This window comes from Neoarius graeffei, chromosome 7 (assembly GCF_027579695.1).
Source record: "Neoarius graeffei isolate fNeoGra1 chromosome 7, fNeoGra1.pri, whole genome shotgun sequence".
Classification (NCBI taxonomy): domain Eukaryota; kingdom Metazoa; phylum Chordata; class Actinopteri; order Siluriformes; family Ariidae; genus Neoarius; species Neoarius graeffei.
The window spans coordinates 61,762,037-61,789,175 of NC_083575.1; the positions used below are offsets into that span (position 1 = coordinate 61,762,037).

Sequence of the window (27,139 nt, forward strand, 5' to 3'; positions counted from 1 at the left end):
AAATCACCGTTGCAAATATCCCCGTACAAAGCAAGTTTTCGCTTGCATCAAAAAGTTGCACAACCAAGCGACGGAAAATCGCACGTGTGCACCGGGCTTAAACTGGACTGGATCTTCATTAGGTCTTTTGGTCTTATTGTGCATGATTACTTAAAAGGAAAAATTTTATTTTTCCATAGTCTGCCATCAGAATACAATAAGTTTTGCCTGCCTTTGACTGTCTTCTGATTTTTGACTACCTCACTCTCACTCTGTGTGTGTGTGTGTGTGTGTGTGTGTGAGAGAGAGAGAGAGAGAGAGAGAGAGAGACAGACACGCACAGGCGTGCGCATCATGTAACTTCCTTAAACAAGTTAGTCTGTGTGAATATGAAATTTGAATGCTAATAATAAACATTACATTTCTTTACTATGACAAAACACTAAATGTGAGCTTTAGTAAAACATTGTGACTTTGGACCGGGGGACACACGCACACCCTCAAACCCTAAGATGAACATTTACATGTACTGTAGGAAGAGAAAGCACCTAAAGCCTGAAGTTAGATTGCTCAGAGCCTGAGTAAGCTGTATAGCAGCCCCTCGTATCGATTTAGCTTTTATGAGATCATGTTGTTACTGAGCAAACAGCAGAAATCTTACACCCACTCTGAATAACTTGCTTAATGCTGGAGAGAGCGGTGGGACTGGAAAGAGTGGCGCTCATTATGTTTTTAGGCCGTATAAATGCTCTCTCCTGTCTCTGTTTGAGCAGTCTCCAGTTACAATTGCACTAACTTAAAGCTGTCTGATTATTTTGCTGCCTCAGCAATCAAAAGAGAAAGGTCAATATATTTTAAAGGGATCTACAGTGTGTGTTTTGGTCTTCTTTCTCAGGTGCTTGGAAAGGACCACCCCGATGTGGCTAAGCAGCTGAACAACCTGGCTTTGTTGTGTCAGAACCAGGGCAAGTATGAGGAGGTGGAGTACTACTACTGCAGAGCTTTGGAGATCTACGAGTGCAGGCTTGGGCCTGATGACCCTAACGTCGCCAAGACAAAGAACAATCTGGTGAGAAGTACCCCTTTTATCAGGGTTTTTAAATTTTTTATCTTTTTTTTTTAAATTAAAAAAAAAAAAAGCCCTGAGAATATAGCAGTTCTCAGAATTGTTATGAAGGTATATAGCTAGTAGTGGACGTCACACGCTTTCAAGTTAGTAACCGAACGCTCAAGGGGATGTTGCTTTCTTTTTGGTTTTTGGTAACTATAAATCATGCTTTGATATGAGCAAAATAATATGAATTCTTAGCTCAGTGCTCAGATCTGCTAAATCATTCACTCGATCCAATTAATCATTCACCGTAAATAATAGCCCTGTTACATTCTGGTGTCGGTGCACTGTAAGCTAAAATGAACATCAAGTCAATGAATAAAAGTCAAAGCTGATCTGTTTACTCAAGTAGGTCATGCTTATTCACATATTGTGCAGGGTTTTTTTTTTTCTTTTTTTTTTCTTCTAGTCATTAAAACGTAGTGGCTTTTGCCTGCCCTGAATGCGTTCTGATTTTTAAATCCATCACGCACACCCAGGCAGGGCAAAACAAGCCATTATAGAGGCTTTTCATTCAGAAAGGTATAACATTACAGAATAAAAATGCCTAATGCTTTATTTTTCATCTTGTCATTGTTCTATTTTCAGCTGACAACTGCAGAAACTGTGGTGCTTTTAAAACCAGTTTAATTGATGAAAAAAAAAAAACTTTGACGCTTTTCCTCTACTGAAATGTATTATTTCATACAGCAAGGGAACAGTGCTTAATCAGGAGCAGCACAATGCAGAGTGACCTTTAGTGTGTACTCTGACTTTCCTTCTCCACAGGCTTCATGCTTTCTCAAACAAGGGAAGTACAAAGAGGCTGAGATTCTTTACAAAGAGATTCTCACCCGTGCCCATGAGAAGGAGTTTGGATCAGTCGATGGTAAGATTCAAAGTCCACGTTTATAAGTGAATATCATTATTTTTATATGCACGCACTGTCTACTTTATTAGAAACATTTGCATGTTATTGCAGTTATCTAATTGTTCAATCATGTGGCTGGAGAGCCCCAAAAAAAACCCAACACCTGCAGATACGAGTCAGTTGTTTTGGGTTGTGTTCACATCAAACATCAGAATGAAGAAGTGTGATCTCTGACTTGGCTTATGGAAAGGACTTGGCATGATCTCCGACTTTGGATTTTGGTTTGAGTGTTTCATAAACTGTTGATCTCGTTGGGATTTTCACCCCAACAGTCTCTAAAGTTGACACAGAATGGTGTGAAAAACAAAAAACACTGAGTGAGTGACAGTTCTGTGGGTGGAAACGCCTTGTTGATGATAGAGGTCTGAGGAGAATGGCCAGATTGGTTTGAGCTGCCAGGAAGGATATAGTAACTTGTATAATCGCTCTTTACAACTGCTGTGAGCAGAAAAGCATCTCGGCATGCACAAATCTTTGAACCCTCAGGTGGATGGGTTCCAACAGCAGAAGACCCCATTAGGTTCTACTCCCGTCAGCCAAGAACAGCAATCTGAGGCTATCATGGTAACAGACTCGCCCAAACTGGACAGTTGAAGATGAGAAAACAAATCACCTGGTCTTTTTCCAGTCTTCAACTGTCCAGTTTGGGTGAGTCTGTTACCATGATGGCCTCAGGTTCTTGCTAACAGCAGTAGAGCCTGATGTGGTCTTCTGCTGTTGTAGTCCAGCCACATCAAGTTATGATGTGTTGTGCATTCTGACATGCTTTTCTACTCGCCGCAATTGTAGAGTGCTTATTTGAGTTGCTGTAGACCTCCTGTCAGCTCTGATCTCACTTGCTCTCTCTCAACAAGGTGTTTTCGGCCGACAGATCCTCTGCACGCAGGATTTGTCTTTTGAACCAATCTGTGTAAACTGTGCAGACTATGTTTTTATGAAATTCCTAGGAGATCTCCAGTTTCTGAAATGCTCAGACCAGCTCATCTGGCCCCAACAACCACGCCATTGTTAGTCACGGAGATCACATTTTTTTCCTTCATTCTGACGTTTGACGTGAACATTAACCGAAACTCTTGACCTGTATCTGCTTCATTTTTACATTGTGCTGCTGCCACATGATTGGCTGATTTGGATAACCGCGTAAACGGAACGGTGCTCCTAATAAAGTAGACACTGAGTGTGTGTATCTTAAAAAATGTTGTATAAACCTTTTTGCATTACAGAAAAGAATATACACTCAGAAAATGTATAAACAGATTTCTTTGGATATTAGTTGTCAGTACAGAAGTGTGCAGTAATGAGTTACTACTTGAGATATATCTCCTCTGTTTCTTTTCTTTTATTACAATTCTTCCATCTCCACTCCTATTTTGACTTCTTTTATGAAAGCAGGGAACAAGTTCAGCAGTTGAGGCAGTGTTAGAAGATGGACAGTTTTCTAAAAAAACAATAAAAGACTCTCAACACATCCAGTCAGCAAGGGCTGTAACAGCAAATGATTTATGTATTTATTTATTCATTTTCTTTTTGGTGAAGTCGTGGAGAAGAAATAAAGCTTCTGTTAACCATTTTAGTGACCTGCATAATAAATTCTCTCAAAACAAAAATATACACTATATTTTGTTTATGGGCAATTTTAATAATCTGCAACGGAGGCAGAATGCAACTCAAGCACAGAGCTGAGCACCTGAAGGTTAAAAGTTCATCAGTGGCTTTCTGCCAGTCCTGGCCTGGGATTTGAACTCGTAACCTTACGGTCACAAGCACAGCACTGTAACCATTCCTCTACATCTATCTTCATGTTGCAGCAGGGTTGGTGAATTTCTTTATGAACACATTTTTGCTTGTATGTCCAGTATTATTTTACTGCATTCCAATCCATACCCTTATAATATTGTAGCTTTTATTCTATTTACTTCTAAATATGGAAATACAATACATTTAACTTCCTTTCAAAAAAAAAAAAAAAACCTGAAGTGGCACTCCCAGAGCAGAATGGATAGCTTTACATACTAAGCCACCTTGTGTCTGCCCACAGCTGAGAACAAGCCGATCTGGATGCATGCTGAGGAGAGGGAGGAGATGAGCAAAGTAAGTATGTGCCTCAGTGCAGGTCCACGTCCATTTTCAGACAAATGTCAATCCAACAAATTACTCAAGCTCCCTACGAGCTTCATGTGTGGAGGGGGGACAACTATTTTTCTCAAGCCGTTGAAAGCTGTCGGAAATTATATCTTGCATGTTAAAGCTGCTGAATGTGAGATTTTGAAATTTGGCCCCCTCTAGTAGAATAATACTCGCAGAAGAACATTTTGTAACTGGAGTTGTGTTAAACTGGTGCTGATTAACCTCACATCTGCAAGCCCATGCACATTCAATGAGAATTTATCCTTTGTGTTCCAAACTGCATACTGTGCACTAATTAGTGTGGAACAGGGTCCAAGCATTTTCCAAATTTCGGTTTATAAATAATCTGCTAGCCATATGGAGTTAAAGAAGTGTGATGAGAATTAAAACGTTCTGTAAAACTATCACCGCGACTGTGCATCGGCAACCTGCCGCAGTGCAACTTTTGTACATTCTGTCGAATTAAAAGCAGCACATAATCTACAGCGTGAACTTTCCATCTAACATTGCACCAAACACAACGAGTTCATTTGTTTGTTCTGGACAAACTATGCACTGTTCGTCTATTAACGTTTCAGCTAGAACTACACTACCGTTCAAAAGTTTGGGGTCACTTTGAAATTTCCTTTTTTTTTTTTTAAAGATTTTTTTTGGTCTTTTTTCCCCTTTATTGGATAGGACAGTGTAGAGACAGGAAATGAGCAGGAGAGAGAGACTGGGAGGGATCGGGAAATGACCTCGGGTCGGAATCGAACCCAGGTCCCCGGATTTATGGTATGGCGCCTTATCCACCTGAGCCACGATGCCCCTGAAATTTCCTTATTTTTGAAAGAAAAGCACTGTTCTTTTCAATGAAGATCACTTTAAACTAATCAGAAATCCACTCTATACATTGCTAATGTGGTAAATGACTATTCTAGCTGCAAATGTCTGGTTTTTGGTGCAATATCTCCATAGGTGTATAGAGGCCCATTTCCAGCAACTCTCACTCCAGTGTTCTAATGGTACAATGTGTTTGCTCATTGCCTCAGAAGGCTAATGGATGATTAGAAAACCCTTGTACAATCATGTTAGCACAGCTGAAAACAGTTGAGCTCTTTAGAGAAGCTATAAAACTGACCTTCCTTTGAGCAGATTGAGTTTCTGGAGCATCACATTTGTGGGGTCGATTAAATGCTCAAAATGGCCAGAAAAATGTCTTGACTATATTTTCTATTCATTTTACAACTTATGGTGGTAAATAAAAGTGTGACTTTTCATGGAAAACGCAAAATTGTCTGGGTGACCCCAAACTTTTGAACGGTAGTGTATTTCACAACTGGGTAAAGATGCAAACTCCAAGGATAAATCAGCTGACTATTATTCACTAGCTTCCCACCAGATCAAGTAAATGCCTTAGCTGTTGAGCAAGAAAAAAAACAACTAAGACTCCATCATACCTGAATCCATTTTCCCCTGATTGATTGTATTTGGCTTTCACATTCACCCTCTCCACTGATTGGCTGCTGATGTTCTCCTGCCATTGTGTAGTCAGTCTTCTGTAATTCCTAAAGTTGTGGTATGATCTCGTTTGACACATCCAAGTTAGCATATGCATGCATCCCTGACACAGCACTCACTGTGATGTATTAAAGGATTGTCAAGGCAGCTCACAGAAGCTCAGGAATCATCTTAATTTTTTTTCCCCTTCCCTGACTCGATCATGTGTGTTTTTTCATTTTTAACAAAAATCCTATGCCCTGTAGCTTGTCCACTCATAACTCTTCTGTTGTGTTGTTTACTTCAGGGCAAGCACAGAGACAACACCCCATATGGAGAGTATGGTGGCTGGTACAAGGCCTGCAAAGTCAACAGGTATCACAAACAGGGTCTTAAACATATGAAAGACTTTTTTAGTCATATGTTTTTGTCAGTTTTTAGCCCCCGCTGGCCGAAAGGTCCGAAGGGGGATTATGTCATGGCGATGTCCATCCCAGAAAAGGGTACTCACCTTCTGACATCAACTCCTCTCAATTTTTGGAGGAATTTCGTGAAACTCGACAAGGCTATAGCTCGTTATATGTCGGTACTACGCATATTGTAATTTCGTTAAATTCGATCGCATTTTACCAGAGTTACAAATCAACAAAATTTATAATTTAATTTCACGAGGGTGTGTTTTCCTTCTGAAATCAACTCCTCTCAATTGTTGGAGGAATTTCATGAAACTTGGCAAAAGGCATTGTTATATGTCTGTAGTACGCATATTGTTTTGTTCAATTCAGTCGCATTTTACCAGAGTTGTGGCCCTTGATTAACAACCTTGTACTTTCACAATTTCATGAAGGTGTGCTTGCCTTCTGACATCGACTCCTCTCACAATTTTTGGACGAATTTCTCGAAGCTTGGCAAAAGGCCTTGTTATATGACAGTAATACACACATTGCGATTTAATTTCCTTTGTGAAAATTTTTGCCAGAGTTTTGACCCTTGATTAAATAACTTGTACTTTGACGATTTCATGAAGGTGTACATTCTTCTGAAATCAATTCCTCTCACAATTTGTGGAGGAATTTCACCAAACTTGGCTGAAGGCTTTGTTATATGACCGTTATATGCATATTGAAATTTTGTTTAATTTGGGCAAATTTTACCAGAGTTATGCCCTTAATTATTAACAAACTTGTACTTTGGCAATTTCATCAAGGTGTGCTTGCTTTCTGAAATCGGCTTCTCTTGCAATTTTTGGAGGAATTTTGGCAAAAAATTTTGCCAAATAATTTGGCAAAAAGCTTTTTCTATCCCCCGCTGCCCGAAAGGTCTGAATGGGGATTATGTCGTGGGGATGCCTATCTGTCTGCCTGTCCGTCCCGGGAAGGGTGCTCACCTTCTGAAATCAACTCACAATTTTTGGAGAAATTTCACAAAACTTGACGAGGCATCGTTATATGTCGGTACTACGCATATTGTAATTTTGTTAAATTCGGTCACATTTTACCAGAGTTGCAGCCCTTGGTTTAACAAAATTATACTTTGACAATTTCATGAGTGTTTTTTCCTTCTGACATCAACTCCTCTCTCAGTTTGTGGAGGAATTTCATGAAACTTGGCAAAAGACTTTGTTATATGTCGGTAGTACGCATATTATTTTGTTCGATTCAGTTGCGGTTTACCAGAGTTATGGCCGTTGATTACCAAACTTGTACTTTTGACAATTTCATGAGGGTGTATTAAGCACTTGTAGCATAGATGTAGTTGCCAGCGGGGGATATTGTGCTCTCAAAGCACTCTTGTAACGGTCATGTTTATTAATTCACCAGTCCAACTGTGAACACCACTCTGAGGAATTTGGGTGCGCTGTACCGCCGGCAAGGCAAGATGGAGGCTGCGGAGACCCTGGAGGAGTGTGCCATGAGATCCCGCAAGCAGGTCAGTTACAGTAATCCGCCTGAATCTAGTGCAACAATGACGCTGTTAAAACACACTTCTGGAAAATGGACTCGATCATTCTTGAACATTTTGTATGGTCATCAATTCAAACAGTCATACTGATGTCTTCTTTTTACTTCTTTTCTTCTGTGGCTTGCTTTGGATACCAGAGTAACTCAGTAAGTCATTTTGTCTAAAGTAGGAACACCGTCAGTCCTCCATCAGTCATAAACTCTTCATTAGCCATAAACCTCCCTGTAGAATAAACATTGCAGATTAAATCACTCCTGGTCACTGCATCACACCCAGCTCTTAGTTAACAGTCTCTATAAAGTAGGCATTTAGATGGGGTGGGGTGGGGAATAACACGCTTGGTGACCTGCCACTGAATCGACTGCATGCGTATGTGTTTGTCTTTTTTTAGGGGATCGATCCCATCAACCAGAGCCGTGTGGTTGAAATTCTGAAGGAGGGTGATGGAGAGAGGAGGAGGAGCAGGGACAGCATGTCCAGTGTTAAGTACGATAGCAGCTCAGAGGCTGGAGAGGAAGTGAGTATGGGCGTAGAGTGGAGCGGGGTAAGTGCATATCCACGTCATCATCCAATCAGAGATCAGTAGCATTCAGATACAGCACAGAGCAGCCTCACTCTAATCGGCTAGCTCTGGGACCAGAAGGCTAGCGTGTTGGAAAAGACTATAACAGAACATTGTAGTTTGACACTTGAGATTAAAATACCCTTATTTCCCTCAGCACTGATAGACCAGTGTTCTTCACAAACCTTGGCAGAAGGATTTTTAATTAGATTCTTGAATAGCTGGATTCTCAGTGTAGAAACGTCAAATGGAGAATAGATCTTAATCTGAAATGGATTTTAGTCCTGCACTATATAGTGGATTACAGCACTTTTCTAAGAATAGACATTAATACCGGTACAAAAGGAGGTTTTGAAAAAAAAAAAATATTTGCATCGCTATTTTTATTGATGTATTCGTGAAACAGAGGTCACTGTCTGGTTTATTTGGCAAAATGGCATAAGTATGGAGACCTTGTAACTGCATAAATACTGAATTAATCCTTGAAAATGAAATATGATAATAACCAGCAGTTATATTGATGCACAGGTGATGCACTGTTAACTAAGAGCTGGGTGTGACGCAGTGACCAGGAGTGACTTAATCTGCAATGTTTATTCTACAGGGAGGTTTATGGCTAATGAAGAGTTTAGTGACACTTCTAGTGTACTTGAGTAAGGCTGCTCTGTCCTGTTGGTGTTTACTGATATTTACTAAACCAAAAGCTGATTGAGTGTCCTGGCATATTTCATCTCCGTTTAAGCATGTTGTTATGCTTGTGTGTTTTTTTTTTTTAATTTGATTTGATTTTTTTTTTTTTTGCCTGAAGTATTAATACCTTGTATGTTTTTGTATGATGTGTTAAATGTCACTTGAGCATTTTTAGTGTCTCTAAAAGCACGTGTCATGCACAAGCCAGTGTCACTAATTTTCCCCTTACTCCACTTTAGTCCTCTCTACCAGCATTTAAATTTAAAGGTGCAGTTTGTAATTTCTAAAAGTTTTCACAGACCAATTATTATTATTTTTTTTTTTAAAGATATTTTTTTGGGACTTTTTTCACCTTTATTGGATAGGACAGTGTAGAGACAGGACAGGAAATGAGCGGGAGGGAGAGACGGGGAGGGATCGGGAAATGACCTCGGGTCGGAATCAAACCCAGGTCCCCGGATTTATGGCATGGCGCCTTAGCCACCTGAGCCACGACGCCCCCATTCACAGACCAATTATGACCTTGCTTTATTGCTATGCAGTGGATTTAGCTAGTTTCTTCATTTCATTTCTCTTAATTACATTTTTTTTCTGGCCCAGAAATGAGCTCCACCCAATCAAGGGGGAATAAAAAATGCTTTGTAGTAGCGTTGCTTAAAAAGCAATCCACAAAGCATCTTGTTCTAGAAGAGGGTGTTGGTGCGGACAAGAGGGTTGTCTGTCTTCACTGCAATTGCAGTTCATATTATAGCAGTAGAAAGCAATTAAAAAATTACAAATTGCTCCTTTAATTCTCCAAAAGAGTGTGTGGGTTTTTTTTTTTTTAAAGGAAACTCTCACTTTCACTATCTATTTCAATTTTTACATGAGTGTCGGAAGTACCTGGTTAACCGTGTGTGTGTGTGTGTGTGTGTGTGTGTGTGTGTTTTAAATTGATTGAAAACTTGTATAAAAGACACGCACCTATCTGAGCACTACTGTTTTGTTTTTTCAAAACTCTGCTGGTGAGTGAGGAGTAAACCTGTTGGGGGCTTCTGCAGGACTGAGTGATGCTGTGTGTGTGTTCCAAATGCTTGGCTTGCTTCTGCACTCTTCCCAGCTTTGCTTTATTTTAAACGTCACCGCATGCACTGCTCGTCTGTATAACCCCATGTGTTCTTGCACCATATCGTGTGCTTTGCTTTGAGGGTGTGTTTTTCTTTTGGCTTGGTGTATGAGCTCCACCACAGTGACTGCACATTAACCCCCGCTTCTACTGCTGCTCACACTTCTGTGTTTTTGGAGTGTTTGAGTTATATAACATGTTTGTGTTAGTTATCAAAGATTGGTGCACAAGCCCATCTACATTTCCTGAGCTATGATTTCGGTTTTCGTTCCAGGAAATAGAGCTATTTGTGTACTTCTGATGTACGCAACTTGCCGTTTATATATAATGTTTGGATTTTGGTAAAAACTAAACCACACACCACCACAAAAGGACTATTTGAGATTGATATAAAACCCAGCCTGCATTTTGAGAGTCTGTGTGGTCCTGTGTGTTTCTCTAAGGTGGTATGTGGAGCTGTGTGGGTTGTGTGGCGCATGATTTCGGTCATATCCCTGGTATTGCAGCTCACACTGAGGAAATCCAAAAGAACTTTGTATTCAGAATAAATAAAGCTTGCAACTGTGCCTACAGTGTTCATGGCATTCATTTAAATTTTTTAAACCGGAACAAGAGACACAGATCTTGACTTAATTTAAATAGGCAAATAGTTTAGTGATTGCTAATTCACAGGGACCTATGTTCACAAAGGAAAACCGAGTCATTGATATGGTGAAGCTTTTTTATGAGGAGACAGTTATTTAAAATTAATGAAAGGCGTCTCCAACGTCAGTGCTAGACACAGATTTCCTTTACTTTTTTTGGTCACAGGAAAGTCTTTGGGATGAAAGACGTTTCGTTTTGCGATTTCTTAGTAACAAGGTGCCTATTTTTGTTTTGGTAGCTTCAAGAGAAATTGAAAAAAATAGCTTTATAAATTGCTATAACGTGTAAGTGATTTAACTAAGTCAAGTCAACTTTATTGTCAAATATGCTATACATGCTCAACATACAGCACAGATGAAATATCAGTCCTCTCTGACCCACGGTCCAAACAGGCAATGCAATAAATAAAAATAGAATAATTGAAAAAAAACCAAACAAACGATCACACTATCCACTATCCAGAAATTAGCGTCCGTGTATCCACATCAGAGTGGGTCGGACGTCGCATGGAGAACAGCAGCATGCCATCGAGCTCTGTCGTGGGTGTCGCTGGCAGACAGACCAGCAGCCTTCAGATCATTTTTCACGCATTCCTGCCAGGACTTCTGGGGCCTGCCAGAACGTTTACACCCGGCGACTTCGAGGTGGCATGCGCGATTGATGATGGAGTTGCTACGCTCCACGTGGTCAAACCAGCGAAGTCGCCGACGCCTGAGGGTAGACTCCAGGTCCGTCAGACCGAGCCTCCTTCTCAAGATAGATGTGCTCGATCTATCGTCAGGCTTGGTGTGCAGAATCCAACGCAGCATGGCCCTCTCGTTTCTTTCTAATCTTCCGAGATCACAACTTTTCAGGGGCCAACACTCGCTAGCATAAAGCATAGCACTCCTTACGCAGCTTTCGTACACTTTCCCACGGGTTGATAGAGACAAACACCCTGCATGTCAGGACCGGGAGGAGTTCTCTGAACTTGCCCCATGCACATCTAGTTCTTGTGATAGTAGCAGCCTCACAGCCACCACCCGATGTGATGGTGTCACCCAGGTAGCAAAAGGAGTCGACGACTCCAAGCGTCTGACCGTCAGCAGTGACGTGTTCGCATGGCCTGTTGTCAATTGGGCGGGCTGTTCCTAGACACCTTCTACATCTGAAGCTTGGGTCAGCAGTGAGCCTTCCTTTGATGTCGCTACACCTTTTATGGATCCAATGAGAACAGCCTGTGCAGAAGATAGTTGCTACCCACGCTACTCCGGCAAACACCACAAGGGAACTTTCCCGAGTCTTTTAGAGGCTTTAGATTAAAAGACTCGGGAAAGTTTCCTTGTGGTGTTTGCCGGAGTATAACCAGTATAAACACTCTAGATAGGAACTAGACATAGACTGAACACTCAGACAAACAATATAAGCAGTATAAATAAACAGTATAAACACTAGATAAGAAGAACTAGACATAGACTAAACACTAAGACAATATAAACAGTGTAAACACTAGACAAGAACTAGACAAAGACTAAACACTCAGACAATATAAACACTCTAGATATGAACTAGACGTAGACTAAACATGTATATACACACACACATACTGTAAATTGGTTCAAATAAACAGTCAAGGGCACTTGAGGTATAGCAGGTAAACATGAAATAAGCAGTATAAACAAACTAGCAGCTGTTAAAGTGAGGTAGTGCGGAATAGTGCAAATGAGTGAGGTAAAGTGAGATGTGCGGTCCCTGAGTTCAGTGTGTTAATGAACAATGAGATTGTGTGTGTGTGTGTGTGTGTGTGTGTGTGTTGGGGGGGGGGGGGGGACTGTGAGGATGACATGTCAGATGCTGAAGGGGGGGCAGGGGGGTGTGCGAGCAGAATCTGTGGCAGGGGGCAGAGGGGGGAGGAGGGGCAGAACAGGGAGAGAGTTGAGCCTCCTGACCGCCTGGTGAAAGAAACTGTTCTTGAGCGTGCTGGTTTTGGCCCAGAGACGCCGCAGTCTCCTCCCCGACGGCAGCAGACTGAAGAGGCTGTGAGATGGGTGGGTGGGGTCACCTGCAATCCTGATGGCTTTGCGGGTGAGGCGGGAGTTATAAATATCCATTAGAGAAGGGAGAGAGACACCAATGATCCTCTCAGCTGCTCTCACGATGCGCTGCAGAGACTTGCAGCAGGACACGGTGCAGGCGCCGTACCACACGGTGATGCAGCTGGTCAGAATGTTTTCGATGGTGCCTCTGTAGAGTGTGTGCATGATGGGGGCCGGGGCTCTTGCTCTCCTCAGTTTGCGGAGGAAGTACAGACGCTGTTGGGCTTTTTTGGCCAGTGATGCGGTGTTGTTGCTCCAGGACAGGTCTTCAGAGATGTGCACACCCAGAAACTTGGTGCTGCTCACCCTCTCCACTGCAGCACCGTCGATAGATAGTGGAGCATGCTGGGTGTGCTCTCTCCTGAAGTCCACAACAATCTCCTTCGTCTTTTCCACGTTCAGACGGAGATTGTTGTCCTTGCACCACATGGCCAAGCGGCTCACCTCACTTCTGTAGATTGTCTCATCGCCATTGTTGATGAGATCCAGCACAGTCGTGTCATCCGCAAACTTGATGAAGAGATTTGAGCTGGATGTTGGTGTGCAGTCGTGGGTCAGCAGAGTGAAGAGGAGGGGGCTTAGCACACATCCTTGGGGGGCCCCCGTGTTCAGTGTGATGGTGCTGGAGGAGTTGCTGCCGACCCGTACAGTCTGTGGTCTCCCCGTCAGGAAGTCCAGCAGCCAGTTGCACAGGGAGGTGTTGAGTCCCAGCTGGTCCAGTTTATGAATGAGCTGCTGAGGAATGATTGTGTTGAATGCTGAGCTAAAGTCTCTGAACAGCATTCTGACATACGAGTCTTTTTTTTTCTCCAGGTGGGTGAGGGCTGAGTAGAGGGCAGTGGAGATGGTGTCATCGGTCGAATGGTTGGACTGATATGCAAACTGGAAAGGGTCCAGGGCGGGGGGGGGAGGGCAGACTTGATATGCCGCATGACTAGCCGCTCAAAGCACTTCATGAGGATGGGAGTGAGTGCGACAGGGCGGTAGTCATTGAAGCAGGAGGGAGATGTCTTCTTCGGGACCGGGATGATGGTAGTGGTTTTGAGGCACGTGGGGACAACAGCCTGGCTCAACGAGATGTTGAAGATGTCTGTAAAGACATCTGTGAGCTCCTCGGCGCAGTCTCTCAGGACACGACCAGGAATGTTATCAGGACCCGGGACTTTCCGTGCATTTGTCGTCCTGAGAGCTCTCCTCACTCTGTCTGGGGACAGCGTCAACACCTGGTCGCCGGGAGGTGGTGGGGTCTTCTGTGCCGTGGTGCTGTTGTTTGCCTCAAAGTGAGCGAAGAAGTCGTTCAACTGATTCAGTAGAGACGTGGAGTTGTCACAGGTCTGCGGCGAGGGCTTGTAGTCTGTGATGGTTTGAATCCCCCGCCACAGGTTCCTGGTGTCTCTGCTGTCGTTGAAATGGTCAGCAATGTGCCTGGAATACTGTCTCTTGGCCACCCTGATGCCTCGTGACAGATTGGCCGTAGCTGTCCTCAGGCCCACCTCGTCCCCAGCTCTGAAGGTGGTGTTCCGAGCCCACAGGAGCCTATGGACTTCCCCTGTCAGCCATGGCTTCTGATTGGCCCGAATGGAGACGGTTCTGGTGACCGTAACGTCGTCCATGCACTTCCTCATGTAGGCAGTGACGGTCTCCGTGTACTCCTGGAGATCTGTGATGTTGCTGTAGGTGGCCGCCTGTCTGAACATGCTCCAGTCAGTGGTGGAAAAACAGTCCTGGAGTGCCTCTGAGGACCCCTCTGGCCACACACGTATCTGTTTTGTAGCTGGTTTGGTGACTTTAACCAGCGGCCTGTATGCTGGCATTAGCATAACAGTGGAGTGATCTGAGGCCCCAAGGTGGGGGAGGAGTAGGGCTTTGTAGGCATCTTTATGCATGGTGTAAACATTGTCCAGAGTATTGTTTCCACGTGTGGGAAAGTTGATATATCCATAGAGTTTTGGAAACACGCTTTTGGGGTTTGCATGATTTGAAATCCCCAGCCAGGATGAGGAAAGCATCTGGGTGGGCTGTCTGCTGCTCACTGATGTGCTGATAGAGTTCATTCGGTGCTTCACTCCTGTTGTTATTGGAGCCAGGAGGGATGTATAATGCTACCAGCAATATGGCTGTAAATTCCCTCGGCAGGTAGAATGGCCGGCACTTAATAATCATAAACTCCACCAGTGGTGAGCAGTGTTTGCAGACCACGACAGCATCACGGCACCAGGCATCACTGATGTAAACACAGAGTCCACCGCCGTGAGTCCCCCCCCCGACTAGCGCGCTGTCTGACCGGTAGCATGTTAGCCGGGCTAGCTGAATGGTACAGTCCGGGACGCTGTCGTTAAGCCATGTTTCCACAAACGCAAGGACACAGCACTCACTCACAGACTTAAAAGATGAGCGGAGCAGGCGGACATGATGCCTTTTGCAGACGTTCCACACGATGAAATGTAACTATAGATGGATAAAAATATCGTCTTTTAATAAATAAATGACGAACGCACAAAACACTTTAGAATGTGCTGTTACTGGAAACAGTGGGATGGCAAAAGTAACTACTTTGTGTCAGATTACCACACCCTGTGGTTGATTATTTTCCTATAATAGCACACCCTGTATTTATTTATTTATTGCAAAATAATTTCCAGTAGCTCTTACCAGATTTAAGATATAGCAGTCTATATAATGTACATTATTTATGCCATATGTCCTATCATTTCGTATTGAAGTAGTTAGAGCCACATTGCAACTGCATTTAGTGTGTGTGTGTGTGTGTGTGTGTGTGTACGTACACTGAGCCTGGTTGGGATGTTTTGATTGCACTGAGCACATAATGAGTGCTGGATTCAGCCATGCCTGAGTAAATAAGGGGGTAATGTAGAGTTTCTGTACACAGTGTTGAGAGCTGGAGGGTTGCCAAGGTGTCTAAAACCAGGCTGGAAGGAAGGACACCATGCTATCTGGCCATGGCCTGCTATTTATCCTGCCATTTGGCAACCCAGTACTAGCGTTTATCATCACTGATGAAGTAGAGTCAGGATACTAGCGATTTGGTTGTTCCAGTAGGAGTGGCTATAGCTTGTTCATATCGTGATGTGCTTGAAGTGTGTTTGTGGTTCATTTATGCATGACTCGGTTGTGACCTTCACCTCACTCCTGGCTTTTTGTTATTGTTTTATCTAACTATGCATGTGACTGTGCACTAAGTATATTGAGTTATGAGCTGTTTTCTGTGTTACTAACCAAATGCATCCATTAGTTTGTTGTTCTTAACCTCACCATGACAACCAATCAGCCAATGAGCTTGGTTCTTCTGGATGTGGTGGATTGTACTCCCTTCGTGATGTCCTCGGCTCCTTCTTGCATTAAGGGAAGAAAAATCACAGTAGCAGCTAGCTCCAAATAGATAGCTTCGTTAGTTAGTCCTTATTGTACCTTTGCAAACAGGCACTGCAGCACTACAGCCAGCAGGGATGAGCGCGGACTCTGACACCGGCAAAGAAAGAAACAATTACAGTCACTTACTTGTCATTTAGTCATCGTTCTGCTTGGACGTTAAACCCGTGAAATGCAATAGTCTCTACGCCCAAGACCAGTTTTTATTTGCTTTAGAATTACTGCAGCATTGGCAGGCTGTGTGTGTGTGTGTGAGGTTTGTGACTGAGCACAGGGCAGAGCATGCCAGGCTCGCTTCCACCCTCCCTGCTGCACAGTGCTGCTGCAGCTGAGTCACTCATACACTCCCCTGTTGGAGTCCCATAAAGGGTAGACCAGCAAAACCATAATTCTTTAGCCAGCCAGTGCCCGTCATTTACTCAGGTTCAGTTTTTGTTGTTTTGAGGCTTGTTCTTCACACTTCCTCCACTTCTGTGTGCGTTTACCAGCAGCCATAATAATCAGTGCGCGTCTTCCCATCATGTTTTAATTCTTTACAGAATCCTCTATCCATCCATCATCTGTAGCCGCTTATCCTGTCTTACAGGGTCGCGGGCAAGCTGGAGCCTATCCCAGCTGACTACAGGCGAAAGGCGGGGTACACCCTGGACAAGTCGCCAGGTCATCACAGGGCTGACACATAGACACAGACAACCATTCACACTCACATTCACACCTACGGTCAATTTAGAGTCACCAGTTAACCTAACCTGCATGTCTTTGGACTGTGGGGGAAACCAGAGCACCCGGAGGAAACCCACGCGGACACGGGGAGAACATGCAAACTTCGCACAGAAAGGCCCTCGCCGGCCACGGGGCTCGAACCCAGAACCTTCTTGCTGTAAGGTGACAGTGCTAACCACTACACCACCGTGCCGCCCCAGAATCCTCTAATCATCAAACGTTGTTTAATCTAGTTTTAGCAAATATTCTGGCTTCAGCCTTGTTCTATAACAGGTGATGTTTGGATCCAATGCCAAATACTGAATTTGGACTCGGGGTGTATTACGTTCTAGCCACACAATCCGTATGCACCCCTCAAGATCATACCTGACCTAAATTCTTCCACTTGTGTGTCCTGTCTGGAACAGGGTTCTGTATCAGCGCTCTGTTTTTCAGAGAGCCAGGAAGCGGGACACCAACTGGCTGCTTGGAACTTGACATGCTTTTAAAGGCTTGGTAAAATGTAGCCCCTGCGTGTGTTAGCCATGCCAAGGAGTGTTCCTAGAGCACATACTTTCATAACAAGCAAATGACAAGACAATAATGCACTAATAAGAGTACCTAAATATTAGGCTATCATACATGAGAAGAATTAAAACCAGAGCTGATGAAGCTCACAGATACAAGAGGCCAAAGACTGAATTCTCACCTGATCAGTAATTATCATGGACTGAGTCCCACAGTGACCGCGTGTGTTTTTTACATTTTTCAGAATGAATTTATTCCAAACAGTAATTCCAAACATGCCATTTACATGAAGGCGATCAGATAGGTGTGTGTGTTTATATGTCTCAAGCATACAATCGGAATAGAATTACTGGCATGCACAATCCCACATACCTGGATAGACACGGCATATATTTTAGCCAATCTTATGTTTCTTTGATCTATTGCATTTAAGTAATAATTGGAAAGAAACTTTCTCCTCGTAGAAGTGCTGAGCAGGAGAAGGTAAGCACAGGATAATTTGTTTCGAAATGCCGTCCTGTACAGAGCCATACATTTGCTGCTTATTCTGAATTACGAGAACATATATCTTGGGGGGAAAAAATAATTTTTTTCTTCCAAGAGTCATTCCATTTTTTATCCCGTGCTGGCCAAAAGGCCCGAAGGGGGATTATGGCGTCCGTCCGTACCGGGAAAGGGCGCTCACCTTCTGACATCAACTCCTCTCAGGATTTTTGAAGGAATTTCATGAAACTTGATGACGACGCATTGTTATATGTCAGTACTACACATATTGTAATTTCGTTAAATTGGGTCACATTTTACCAGAGTTACAGCCCTTGATTAACAAAATTGTACTTGACGACAATTTCACGAGAGTGTTTTCCTTCTGAAATCAACTCCTCTCTCAATTTTTATTCTCTGCTGGCCGAAAGGCCCGAAGGGGGGATTATGTCGTGGCAACATCCGTCTGTCCATCCCGGGAAGGGTACTCGCTTTCTGAACTCAAGTCCTCTCACAATTTTTGGAGGAATGTCATGAAACTTCACAGGATTGTTTGCTCTATGTCGGTAGTACACGTATTGCAATTTCGTTCGGTTCAGTCACATTTTACCAGTTATGATACAGTTGCCAGCATGGGATATTGTGCTCTCAGATCACTCTTCTCTTTTTTTTTTAAATTGAGGATAAGTCAGCGTAAACATTTTCTCTTGCAACAACAGACAATCGAGATCTTGGTACAATCATCCAATACTTCCAGAAGTAGCACTTTGGAGCTACAAAGAAAGCATTTCGCTGTGTGAAGGCGTACTGAACGTGCGCAGAAGGTTACAGGTGCAGGAGGCAGTGCACTCGAGCGATTACATGGCTAATATTTTCCTATCAAACGGATTATCTGAGATCTACAGTACGCCTTTCAGTCCGATTAAATTCTCAAGCGGAGTGGGGTATTTCATTCCGATCGAGCTATTTACATGAAGAACTTTCATTTCAAGATCAAACTTGAATTTGATTCTTCGTGGATTATTAGGGTCCAGGTAAACCTAGCTACTGACTTATTATTATTATTATTATTATTATTATCATCATCAACCCCGTGGTTTAGGGCTGAACAGAATGGCTGCAGTGTGTGTTTGCAGAGGTTAGAACAGACTCCTAGTCACAGCTTGACCTTGACAACTAGAGCTAGTTGAGGCTACTTGCAATGTTTCTTGTGATTCTCAATGGTGTGGTTTCTCTCTGTCTGTTCTCTCTTTTTCTCTTTCTTAGGCATAAGCCATCAAGATTTTCCCTCCACCTTAATCTCCTTCCCCATGACATAGCAAAGGATGTTCTTGTTCCCTCTGGTCTTTCAATCCCACACCTACAGATTCATCCTGTTCCATTCCTGGTGTCTTCGGCGAGACCGCACCCTGATGCTTTCACCTGTTCACTCAGAAAATTTGGGATGGTCGCTTTTTGCTCTTATTGCTTAATTATCTTTTCCTTCCTCTTTCTCTTCTGTCCCCCTGCCCTGATAATTGTAGACCTTTTCCTCTGTGTCTGCTTTCCCTTTCTCCGTCTTTCTTCTCTTATTCAGTATTAGCTGTATAACGTGGTCTTTACAATTTGAAGATAAATGGATGACACCTGCTTCTTTTTGCTGTTTAGTCCATTTTACTGCGTTCACAGTATTGCGTATGGAATTTTGTTTTTAAAATGTGCAGTTTGAATTTTATTTTTTTGCCTTTTGGTCTTTTTGTAATCTTGTATTCGATTGGCCAATATTGAACACGTAAAGTCCAAGTTTGCGCTGTTATCTTTCTGTAACCTGCGTGTCAGTAATATTTTTTTTTTTTTTTTTAATTTAAATCCGTGATTTTCTTGAGTTCTGTTTGGCTTCCTAATTTGATTTTATTTTTATTCCACATTATGTTTACAGCGCTTGTAAATGCTTGCTGTGTCTTTTGGTTTGAAACATGATAAAGCGATGGCTCGGACTCTAGGTCATGTTTTCAGTTTCCTGCTCTGCTGGACAGCGCTGAAACATTTTTCAGCATCTAGGGATTAAAAATAAAAGGGAAATAATAATGATACACAATACACGCTCCAGGATGGCCACAAGCAGGGCCACGCCAATTCTCCTTCCCATGCCTAGTCTGTTAAACAGCTGCAGTGCCCTGTAGTCAGCTGAGCTTGGCTGATCCTGGTGTGTAAGGTTCGTATTTAACTGTAATGTTTACCAGAGCATCAAAACAAAGGGACTGAAAAGGCTGTGCGATTAAACTCAAGAAATCTGCGTATATACCACACTGACACAAAGGTCACTTTAGTGTTGGGCTATATTTGTGTCTTGTACTTGTATCCAAGCATCGAACTATAAATATCTAGATATATTAAGGCTCTCAAGACACTTGATTCAATAAGGGAATGCTGATTTGAGCTCAGTCTCGAGTCCCACATGTCTGCAGTCTGATCCAGAAGCTGAGGCTCTTGCAATTCATCAAATGCTTTTAAATGCACCTTGGGTAAAACACGAAGAGCAATCAAGTCCTGCACGTGAATAAGCACGCTGTCTTACTCCAGATGGAAATTGTTCCTCAAGCTGCTTAAATAAAAGTAGAGGATTCTGTCGACACTAAGGTTCAGCTTGTGAACTGAATGTTCTGTCCATAGCAGGCTTGTGTAATTAATTAAACACTACACACTTTTTTTTTCGATCTTTTTTTTTTTTTTTTCTGTCGATATGCCATTCCAATTTCTTCCCACGGTTAACATGCGTCATCTTCACTCTCACTGAAAGGTTTCCCAGAGACAGTGAAGGGTGTAAATGTGAACAAACCTTTATCATGTTATTCTAATAGACAGCATTGTTGTGTTTAGTGGAATGTGGATTATTTATTGAGATATATATAAATATATACAATGTAACTTTGATTTTCTAGAGCAGTAGTACTGACCTGTAGACTCTAACGTAGAGATTAGAACTGCATATATATATATATATATATATATTCATCTGTCTGCATTGTGACGGTTGTTGAATCTCCAATAAAGGTTTTCATTTGCGAAGGTTTGGCAGTGGTTACTTATGAAAGGATATGAATGTAAATGGCATTCACATTTATAATCGTTCACCCTTTTTAGGGGAAAAAAAACCCTGACTGATGATCAAAATGTAAAATAAAGAGTGATGGATGCAAGCAAATCCCGTCTGAGCGTTAATGGAAATGAAATTTAATCATTCGATATCTTTGCATCTCTTTGTAGAAGTCTGAAAAGTGTTTCCTCTGATTGTACACGGATTAATAGAGGGCAAGCTGTCCTTGGAGACCACATTTTTCTCAAAGCGCCTCCTGGTGGTCTCGCTCAGTAGTGAACTTCAAAACCAAACACTGCTGGTCATTGCTAACAGCCCAGAGATCTGTGCAGCCTGAGGGATTTAAGCTTCTGTCAGGAAAATGTTTAACACTTCATGCTTGTTAACAAAAACATGTTTTCATATATGTAAGCTAATAAAACTCCTGTCTAGCTCTCGCTGAAAAACCATTCAAAAGACACGACTATAGAACCTGCATCTATAGATTTAATAATTAATATTGATAACATTTAAATAATATTGGCTGGCTTTTTTCATGGTATATCAGATATATCATGCTAGCTGAATGGAATATGTCTGATATACCATGAAAAAAAGCCAGCCAATATTATTATACATACACATTCGATGGAACAGTTATCTCATCTCATTATCTCTAGCCGCTTTATCCTGTCCTACAGGGTCGCAGGCAAGCTGGAGCCTATCCCAGCTGACTACGGGCGAAAGGCGGGGTACACCCTGGACAAGTCGCCAGGTCATCACAGGGCTGATACATAGACACAGACAACCATTCACACTCACATTCACACCTACGCTCAATTTAGAGTCACCAGTTAACCTAACCTGCATGTCTTTGGACTGTGGGGGAAACCGGAGCACCCGGAGGAAACCCACGCGGACACGGGGAGAACATGCAAACTCCGCACAGAAAGGCCCTCGCCGGCTACAGGGCTTGAACCCGGATCTTCTTGCTGTGAGGCGACAGCGCTAACCACTACACCACCGTGCCGCCCGGAACAGTTATAGATTTTACAAAAAGTTAAGAACAGGGGGGTAACTTACCAATATTGAATGCTGATTCTGATAGAATGTAATTCGATGTTTTGTCAATCCAATGTACAAAGTCAAAGTTCTAATAATAAAAATGGTACAAGTCCAGAAAACCTGAACAACCCAACTTGTATACAAGCTATATACAGGTTGATGGTTCAAGTTCAAAGTTACTTTTGGTTGTAGTTAATTGTTTTATTGCAGTTGTTCAAAACAAAAGGGCTTTGCTGAGTGAAGTCCACGAGTGACGTCCTTTTGTAAAAGTCTCTGTCACTTTTCCTCACCTCCAAGTAGAACTTTGACAATATTTCCACTATTGCTCTCTTTTCCAGTTTTTCGATGTCCGTTGATATGTTTTTCTCTTGTAAATATGCGTGAAGAATATCCAGTGAAGTTTGGGTAGCCTTTTGGGTGTTCAGCACGTCTTTCTCTTTCAAAATGCATCTTTTTAATTAAGCAAACCTCACGGCCATGTTTGTGTACAAACAGTCAGTCACTCGCGAACACAGAAGTTTTACATCTCCGATGTGTCTCTTTTCCAGCTTTTCAATGTCCATTGGTATGTTTTTCTCTTGTAAATATGCGTGATTTATATAATGACGTTTTAGTAGCCTTTCGGGTGTTCAGCGCGTCTTTAGTTTCAGTCTTCAGTTTATTTATTTAGTGCTTAAACCTAGCACTGGAGCTTCTCTCCTGGCCGACAAAGAAATGATTTGTGCTAATGCGTAGCGGAAAAGTTTTGTCATTGGATCTTCGCATGAGCTTCAGTGTGTGACGTCGTATTGTCTTGACAGCGTGCAATATTATAACAATATTGCACGCTCATTCTCCATTGGGGAGAGTGGCGTAATACATGGAGGATAATTGATATGATAATATTGCATGCCATCAATAAAACCACTAGAAGGGAATAGAATACATGCTTTTATTCCATGGAAAAAGTGGCCCGTATGTATAATAATTACTCATATGGAATCGGTAGATTAATAGCTTTGAAAATATTGCAATGTGACGTGTTCTAGAAGCACAACAAAATAATGAACATATCTGTAACGTGACTGCTTAAATGGGCCAATGCACATTATTTCTTGCAATATTGATATTGCAGATGTTGTGATATATACAAATAATCTAGCCATACATATGTTCTGTGAGGTCTAAGACCGCTGTGGGTTTTCACCAAGACTTTAGTGGGGAAGGACATTTATAACGACATGCCTCAACACAGGCCATCACGCTTGACTTGTGCTGTAGGCTACAATCTAGTGAATTTTTAGTCACCAACAACATGCAGTGTAGAGTCTAGCAACTTGTTTTGGACGTACTGTTATTTAACCGTGCTTGAGGTAAAATCATTAACCAGGGTTTGCAGATTTCAGCAAAATTTCCAGCCTAACTACATTTCAAAAACCACACAACACCTGAAACTTGCTCAAGCGTTGGAAAAGGGGGGAATTTCTTTTTCTCAGATCTTCTCTGCATATGAAATCTTTGTTTCCCATGAGTTCAGATGTTCTGACATTACTCAATTCCCCTTTTCCTTCTCCCAATCTTTGTAATACATCTTACTATACAGGAATTATTCTGTGCATCATAGACCCATAAACATTTTGCTTTTTGTGAAATTTTGTTTATAAAGTTTTGAATATTTGCTATAAACCAAGATCTTGGTGATGAGATGGTAACTTTCAAACTGGCCCATTAACTGTCTTGCTCACTGCTGCTCCTCCACTGAAAAGTGAGCATAAGGCAGAAAGTATCCCTGCCCCAGTGGACCTTAAAGCAGATACGCAGAACCTTTATTTTTAAATAAATTTGAGTGGATAGTATCTCCATCCTTGACTGACTCTTGTATGCTGCATAAATGGGAATAAAAAAATATTTTTGAGAGTTAAAATCGACCGCAAAGTTGGCATTCGAGCTGAGCCAGCCCTGAGTGCGTGACGTCACAGCAGGAACCGGTTTTAAGGCCGAGGCCTTTTACAGCTATAGACCAAAGTCATAAATAAAAATTTACGGTGAAGGTAAGAAATTCCGTTACCGACTTGCTCAACTAAGACTGATTTGACTTCATTGATTGTGGGTTGACTCTCATTAAAACAGGATAGGTGTTATAACTTGTGCAACATACATGTACATGCATGCATTTTCACTGATAAAACGTAAAAGGCTAATTAAATAATCAGATGAACTGAGACAATCACATTCTGAAGCAAATTAAATAATCTTATACTGGTAACTTAAACACACAATACAAGTTACATGTATTAATCTAAATGCAGGTAAACATGTTGTTTTGTATCCAAATGAGGGTCACTTCTTACCCGTCTGTGTTCTCGCTTCTTGAAAGCCGATCTTGTGGCTGATTTTTGTTTTGAAACAATCTGGCTTTCAGTTGTTTGTTCAATTCTCCGTTCATTCGCTTCTTCCACGTAAGGGCGAGATATTGCTGCTGAGGCAAGCATATCCAGTGGAGAAATCAGACGGTTGGTCTACTCTTTCTCGGTTTTCTCCATACTGAGTACTTCGCCATTACTGCTCGGCTCAGGCAATTACTAAAACCCGGGACGGGAAGTCACCGGTTTTAGCAAGAACCGCAGGGAGGTCACTACCCGAGCGATAATGTGTCACGTCGTGTTCCGTCCCGGGTTTTACCAACAACCTTCGGCTCACACTCTGGTACCCCTTTTCCACCAAATGAGTTCCAGGGCTGGTTCGGGGCTGGTGCTGGTTCACAACTCGTTCAACTTGCGAGCCAGCTGAGAACCAGTTTGCTTTTCCATAGCTCGCGGTGCTAAGAGAAGCCACGTCATTACGTTGCTGTATACGTCAGTTACGTTGTTGTATACGTCATTACGTCGCTGTATACGTCAGTTACGTTGCTACGTTTGCATAAACCTTGGCACAAATATCGAAGCAAAAACAACACGGAAGAAGCAGCAGCAGCAACAACAGCAATAATAATAATAATAATAATAATAATGGATGACTTCGCGTTTGTACAGCTGCTGCTTCTCGTCGCTTAAAAATGGCGATCTTTCGCGGTCTTGTTATTGTTGTTGGTCTTAACAACTCCGCCCCCCCCCGCTGACGTAAGCGGTTCTTTCCTCTGGCCCAGCAGAGAGTTGGTGCTACCCTGGAACCGGTTTTTCTGGCCCCAGAGCCAGTTCTTTGTCAGTGGAAACGGAAAACCCGGTTCCAAACTAAGCACTGGCCCCGAACCAGCCCTGGAACTGCTTTGGTGGAAAAGGGGCATGGGAGAACTGGTGAAACTGAACTTTCCTTTTTTAAAAAAATAAAATAAATAAATACTTTTTCTTGTAGTTTTCTTTTCCTTTAATTGTTGGTACTGCACCCTCTTTCAATACGGGCTTATAGCCAGCACTCCTCAAGAGATCAGAGGTCTCGTACGAGTCTTCAGTAAAATGTGCAGAGCAGAGGAGAGACCACTTCATAGGCGCCCAATGTGCCCGTGAACTTATCGCAAAACGCGTCAAAATCTTTGCAGTTTGAACATTCTTGGGCCATGAATGCACCATAAATCCACCTTTTGTCATGTTGCTGCACCCGCCAGCAACACATCTGCATGACATGGCAATAAATTAGCTCAAAATGGAGGATCGGAGTTGCAGTCAGCTCGGTGTTTTAGTATAGCGGAAATGGCGATGAGACCGATAGACTTCCTGCTGTGATGTCACGGATGTCAAGGTCATTCACTCAGACCGCTACCTATATAGATCACTTTAATTGTAAAAATGACTATATTAGATTTATTGTTAACGCTTAAAACTATTCCTGTGCCATTCTTGAGCTCTCAAGGCATTTATAAACAAAAATTGAGGCCATGGCTCTGCGTACAGTATATGCTTTAATTAGCATTTGTTGCAGTTTCACTTTTGACCAGTAGGTGCAGTAATATCTCTATGAAAGCTAAGTGGGGCAGCGAGTGCTCTGCCCCACAAATCTACAAAATCAACTAAACACTGGCTTATATCTGTCAAATATCTATTTTTCTTAATTGTTGGTCAAACAAAGGAGGTAATTGGTATTTAAACATGGTTTAAAATGTATGGGGTTACCGTATGAATGAGCCTTGTGATGAAGAAGAAACCTTTATTTGTCACATGCACACTTCAAGCACATCCTCTGCATTTAACCCATCTGAAGCAGTGAACACACACACCCAGAGCAGTGGGCAGCCACACCAGAGCGCCCGGGGAGCAGTCAGGGGTCAGGCACTTTGCTCAAGGGCACCTCAGCCCAAGGCCGCCCCACATCAACCAAACTGCGTGTCGACTTGTCCAGGGTGTACCCCGCCTTTCACCCGTAGTCAGCTGGGATAGGCTCCAGCTTGCCTGCGACCCTGTAGAACAGGATAAAGCGGCTAGAGATGATGAGATGAGATGGGTTATGATGAGATGAGATGGGTTATGAATGAAGACTTCATGAAGATTAACATTTGTTGAACTTCTGATCTAAACGGTCTGTGAACAAGCCGCCACAGGTCAAAGACGAGTCGTCTTTAGGCGTTTAGTCAAACTCGTCGGAGTTATGATCCAGAAAAGCAGTTACATTAAATCAAATGAAAGCAGACCAATCTTTAACACACCAAAGCAATATATTTACGATGCGCTATTTTTTCCATGCCCTTCCACCATAACCTGTGTTTAGCAGTTTTGGTGCATTCAGGCACAGGCTATTTTGGTGCAGTACTATGACTGTATGTGAGACAGCTAACACTATACTTGAAATCCAAGAGTAAATGTTGAATTTTTTTTTTCCCCCATGTGCCAGACCACAGTAAAAATAGGCTACAGTTGTGTACAGCATATAATTTAAGTGTCATGGTCAGACTGTTATTATTATGAGTCAGCAGTCCTCTTTGCTGTATCTGATTTGAACGAACATGACACACGGGGGGGGCGGCACGGTGGTGTAGTGGTTAGCGCTGTCGCCTCACAGCAAGAAGGTCCTGGGTTTGAGCCCCGTGGCCGGCGAGGGCCTTTCTGTGTGGAGTTTGCATGTTCTCCCCGTGTCCGCGTGGGTTTCCTCCGGGTGCTCCGGTTTCCCCCACAGTCCAAAGACATGCAGGTTAGGCTAACTGGTGACTCTAAATTGACCGTAGGTGTGAATGTGAGTGTGAATGGTTGTCTGTGTCTATGTGTCAGCCCTGTGATGACCTGGCGACTTGTCCAGGGTGTACCCCGCCTTTCGCCCGTAGTCAGCTGGGATAGGCTCCAGCTTGCCTGCGACCCTGTAGAAGGA

The 27,139-nt window shown here is 42.7% G+C and overlaps 1 protein-coding gene across 4 annotated transcripts in view; it reads left to right on the top strand.

The window, feature by feature from the left end:
- Positions 1–27,139, top strand: part of klc1b (kinesin light chain 1b) — an 86,557-nt gene that overhangs the window by 50,104 nt on the left and 9,314 nt on the right. For 2 of the 4 annotated variants that reach the window (XM_060926212.1, XM_060926211.1), the window contains 6 exons: positions 875–1,048; positions 1,859–1,958; positions 4,039–4,091; positions 5,914–5,981; positions 7,427–7,535; positions 7,960–8,112. In XM_060926212.1, coding sequence (XP_060782195.1) covers positions 875–1,048; positions 1,859–1,958; positions 4,039–4,091; positions 5,914–5,981; positions 7,427–7,535; positions 7,960–8,112 — 657 coding nt within the window. Of the gene's footprint in view, positions 1–874; positions 1,049–1,858; positions 1,959–4,038; positions 4,092–5,913; positions 5,982–7,426; positions 7,536–7,959; positions 8,113–19,014; positions 20,797–27,139 lie in introns of those variants that run through there. The other 2 variants (XM_060926213.1, XM_060926214.1) reach the window with 2 other exon arrangements.